At 39.2% G+C, this 4,656-nt stretch overlaps 1 protein-coding gene and 1 long non-coding RNA gene across 5 annotated transcripts in view; one reads left to right on the forward strand and one right to left on the reverse strand.

Moving 5' to 3' along the window:
• LOC102032342 (carbohydrate sulfotransferase 5) overlaps positions 1 to 3,738 on the forward strand; it is a 7,632-nt gene extending 3,894 nt beyond the window's left edge. The window contains exons 2-3 of one of the 3 annotated variants that reach the window (XM_031060152.1): positions 1,227 to 1,256; positions 2,140 to 3,738. In XM_031060152.1, coding sequence (XP_030916012.1) covers positions 1,237 to 1,256; positions 2,140 to 3,349 — 1,230 coding nt within the window. In that variant the 5' untranslated portion in view covers positions 1,227 to 1,236 and the 3' untranslated portion in view covers positions 3,350 to 3,738. The remainder of the gene's footprint in view (positions 1 to 1,226; positions 1,257 to 2,139) is intronic. The other 2 variants (XM_031060151.1, XM_005424792.2) reach the window with 2 other exon arrangements.
• A 110-nt stretch (positions 3,739 to 3,848) lies between these two features.
• Positions 3,849 to 4,639, reverse strand: LOC115948307. 2 transcript variants are annotated; one of them, XR_004082138.1, is made up of 2 exons: positions 4,510 to 4,639; positions 3,849 to 4,407 (listed from the first exon to the last, which is right to left on the reverse strand). It is a non-coding gene; the product is annotated as an uncharacterized LOC115948307 (long non-coding RNA). The 2 variants fall into 2 exon arrangements; XR_004082137.1 differs by having other exon boundaries at positions 3,849 to 4,436.
• Between the last annotated feature and the right edge of the window lie 17 nt (positions 4,640 to 4,656).

The raw sequence follows: 4,656 nt of genomic DNA on the forward strand, positions 1-4,656 counted from the left end.
GCGCTTGAGTCTTGTTGGTTCAGACACATATTGTGGACTAATACGTTATCTGTTTTTTCATTGGCACAGTGTTGTCTGCAACACTACTTGCGTGGGAACTGGAGCAAGGAGAGGTCTGAGAGAGTCAAGGCAAAAGTGAATGTAAAAAACAGCTTTTGGCTTTTATTCCTCAGTCTCCCACACTCTGCTAATAACATGTAACGAGCAGTTAGTGTTGCATGATTAGAGTGGAGCAACAGTTCTGCGTAGCTAGAGTAGAAACACATTTATTCTTTAAAAAGCACAATTGAGTTTCTGAAAGCTACATAGTAAGTGAGACTGCAAGGAGCTGCAGAATGCAGTCTTAGTGCAGATAATGACTCATGTTTTGCACTCAAGAAAAAGATCTGAGATAGTTGTGTCTGGCTGACTTTCAGGCATAGAGCCTCTTTCAAGAAAAATCTTTCAATTAGCAAATGCAACTTCAGCTTTGATTTCAGCTTAGATTCTTTCATCCCCTCTGTTTGGTGAAGTGTCAGTGCAGGCTGCTGGATTGCTGGTGATCCTCACAGCACAGAGAAACTTATAGATGCTTCTGGAGATGTAATATGCAAAAAATTCAGTATTTGAACAAGGCAGATTTTATCTATGAAGAATGGCCAAGCTGAACTAAACTAAGGATTTATCTATCTGCTCTTGTGCCTGAGAGTAGCAAGTACAAGACTGCTAAGGAGGAAGTAATACATCAAGCCTTGTTTCTTGTAGCATGTCACCGCAATACGGTATACCATGGGCTATCCATGGTTTAGGGAATTGCTAAGCCATGGGCTGTAGCCTCATTTTTGCCTTTAACAGTCCTTGGAAGGCTTTTCTTCCCGTACTTACTTGAAATCAATGTGATTAATTGTTGAACTCCTGTGTACTTTTGCTGCTACAGAATTTTGAAGCAGAGTTTCACATTTTTAATATGCAGTGTACATAAAGGTTTTGTAATGGGTGATCATTTAACTCAATTCAATTTATTATGTCAAATGAATATGTATCTTTGTTTACTAGTCTGCATTATTTTCTTTCAAGAGTTGAGTGTATTGAAAAATGTGTCTTTCACTGTAACAAGAAAAAAATTGTAATTGCAAATGCAGCTAGATAACAAATAGGTATATGTAGAACTTCTGAGATGATCTGCATACATGAGGAGTCTTACTTTCCTTTACCTTGCCTGCTGACATTTACTGCCTATTTGCAAGTGGAATCTGCATGAGTGAGAGCACAAAAGGGTAGGTGCCAAAAATCTCTAGTAAAAAGCTGGCGGGGGGCGGGGCAGTGCATGTGTCTTGGACTTTGACTGCAAAGAAAAGCAGAAATCCACTTGGGCTTGACATGCCTAAGATTTTCTAGGAGTTATATGCAGACAAATCTAACTCCTAAACTGGGAATTCTTGAATGCAAACTCAGGGTATTCCGTCTTGGGGTGTATGCACTCCAGACCAAAGATATGTGTCAGCAGCTTTTAAATTTTGTCACCTGTGGCCAGGTGTGGCTTCAGGTTGTGAGTTTTCATCCATCTTCTGCCTTCTGCAGTTTGGAAAATAGAGGGTCGTGGACAAACACCAATTGGTATAGCACCCTATGGCCACTGTAGGGTACAGCACTCACATTAGATAAGATTTTTATTTCAGTGCCCACAGCTACCAGTGTTCACATCCACTCCTTTTAGGGGACAGAAATCCTTGTAATGTTAAATTGAAATAGAAATACAGTTGAGAGAGTCAGAAACTTTTTTTTCTTCTTTTTTTAGCGCAGTGTTTACCAGTGTTCAGTTTGAGGGCCTTGTGTATTTTGTAGTTTTGTTTTGGTTTTTTTTTAATCCAAGGGTTGAGCTGCATCAACCCAAGGTTTTCTTCAACGTTGAACATTTACTTATTTCCTTATTTCTGCAGTGATCTTACTGTCACACATTACTTCCTTTTTTTTCCCCAACATCTGTCACCTGCAGTGATCATCCCCAAGTGCAGCTGATTAAGGAAGCAGTTAATGCCACATACATACATGTACATTTGAAGAAAGGTTTTACTAATGCAAGAGTTTGTATTGTCTAAGTTGTATTGTTATTGTGCCACAGGAGCAATGGTTCACCAGTATTTCCCTTCTCTTTTTCAGCTTTTTTCATTACCCTTCCTCGGTGAGAATGGCAAGGATTCGGATTCCTAGCACAATTGTTATAATTTTTGTTACAGTTCAGACTGGATTCTTACTCTTCATGTATGCCCGGTACAGTAGCTTCATGCCTCAGTCTGAGGAGAAACCATCACAAGTCCACATACTTATTCTCTCTTCTTGGCGGTCAGGATCATCTTTTGTTGGTCAACTTTTCAGCCAGCACCCCAATGTCTTCTACCTGATGGAGCCTGCATGGCACGTGTGGGTTAAGATGTACCAGAACAGTGCCAAAGTCTTACACATGGCAGTGCGGGACTTAGTCAGGTCGGTCTTTCTGTGTGACATGTCTGTGTTTGATGCTTACATGCCTTGGAAAAGAAACTTATCCGATCTTTTCCAGTGGGCAGCAAGTCGGGCTCTGTGTTCAGCTCCTGCTTGTGACTCTTTTCAACGTACTGACATAACCAGTGAACTGGCATGCAAGACTCTTTGTGGACGGTATCCATTCAGCAAGGTGGAGGAAGCCTGTAAAACTTACAGCCATGTTGTCATCAAGGAAGTTAGATTCTTTGACTTGAAGGTCCTATACCCCCTCCTCACTGATCCCTCCCTGAATCTCAAAATTATTCACCTGGTCCGTGACCCCAGGGCAGTCGTTAAGTCACGGGAACAATCGGTGAAAGCATTAGCCCGTGACAATGGAATTGTCTTGAGTACCAATGGCACTAAAGTGGAAGATAGCAAATACAAAGTAATGCAAGAGGTTTGTAGAAGTCATGTTCAGATTTATGAAACAGCTGCTCTAAAACCACCTAATTTCTTGAAAGATCGCTATTTAATGGTCCGTTTTGAAGATCTGGTAAGAGATCCATTATCAGAAATCTCAGAAATGTATAAATTTGCAGATCTTAGTTTGACTCCCAGGCTCAAAAGCTGGGTTTATAATATCACTCATGGACAGGGACCGGGGAAAAAAAAAGAAGCCTTCAAAATAACATCCCGAGATGCAGTTAGTGTTTCACAGGCCTGGAGAAATGTTCTTTCCTTTGAAAAAGTTAAGAAAATACAGGAAGTTTGCAAAGGTGCTATAAACATTCTTGGTTATCAGCTAGTAGATTCAGAAAAAGAACAAAGAGATCTGACATTGGATTTGGTGTTGCCAAGACGACACAATCAATTCAGTTGGTCATCATTTAATCCAAAACACTGAGACATTTTTGAGAGATCTGGGGAGTTGGGGCAGGGTAGTTGTTTGAATATTTCTATACTCCACAGCATATAGTAATTGGAAAATCCTTGGCTGATGACTTTATCTTTTCGTCTACTCCTTTTCTGTTAATGTAAGAAGTTTTTTTTTTCCCTGAGTTTTTTACATATTAAAAAAAAAGACAGCAAGATACTTGGTCAGCCTGTTACTGTGCTGCTCACAGCATTGTTTTAAGAATATAATTTGAGCACTTTGTATTAAAAGATGGATTCTCGAAGATGTCTGTTTATTGATAATACTTCACTTCTCTTTTTCATGCTTTAAGTATTTAAGAATCACAATTGTTTATTTGCATATATGGAACAAAGTAAATAGTAAATTCCTTCACTTGACTTTCTTCTTTAAAGTTGTTTTGCAGTTGTATATTTTTTTTCAGACTTCTTTTGATGTTTTAAATCTTAACATAAAAGTTTTCTAAAAGGTGGGGCAACTGCAGCAGCTGTGTTGTAAAAGGCTTAAATGGAAACTTCATTTATTGATACATTTCATAGTGGTTTATTTGGAATGGCAATATTTACAATCAGATACTTGAATGTGATGTTTGCTTGGATTGCAAGAACCAAAGGATAAGAAGAAACATGCACAATATTTTGCAAAGACATAAAATCTTGCAAAATCACAAAAATACAATAGATATAAACTACAGGGCAAGAGCACAAGTGTTAACTTTAGGAGCTGGAACCATCCAGCTGAGCAACTGATAAGTGGATCCTCAACAGAGTTTGAGCCCTTCAGGACACAGAAGGGTTTTCCCCAGCAATGTCACAGACTGAGGTTTGATATAAGTACACGTGCCAGATCCTCAGAAACGTCACCCATTCTCCAGGTGTCTGGAGAGAACCGCAAATGGCTCTCACGTAGTCTGAGCCAGCTCTGTCAGGTCTCAGGGTGAATTTCACCAGATGCAACCAAACTGGGCAACTCCCGGTGAGACAGAAGGAACCCAAAGCTTGTTTTACCCAGAGCTTGGGTAAGCACAGCTCCAGCAATTACTGAGGAAACTGACACAACAGGGTAAAAAATAATAAACCTACTTTTTTTTTTTTTTTTTTTTTTTTTAATTCAGATGAGGAAAACAATTAAGGAGAAGGTGAAAAACTCACCATTACTGAATATTTCATCATCTGTAAGCTGACCATCCTTAGCATAGAGGACTCCAAATTTAAAATTCACCGATCCCTGGGAAATAAAACCAAATATTATATGATAAACAGTCAAACGCAGCAGATATAAAAATTTGTTTCCTCTAA

Source organism: Geospiza fortis, unplaced genomic scaffold (genome assembly GCF_000277835.1).
Source record: "Geospiza fortis unplaced genomic scaffold, GeoFor_1.0 scaffold102, whole genome shotgun sequence".
In the NCBI taxonomy this organism is placed as follows: domain Eukaryota; kingdom Metazoa; phylum Chordata; class Aves; order Passeriformes; family Thraupidae; genus Geospiza; species Geospiza fortis.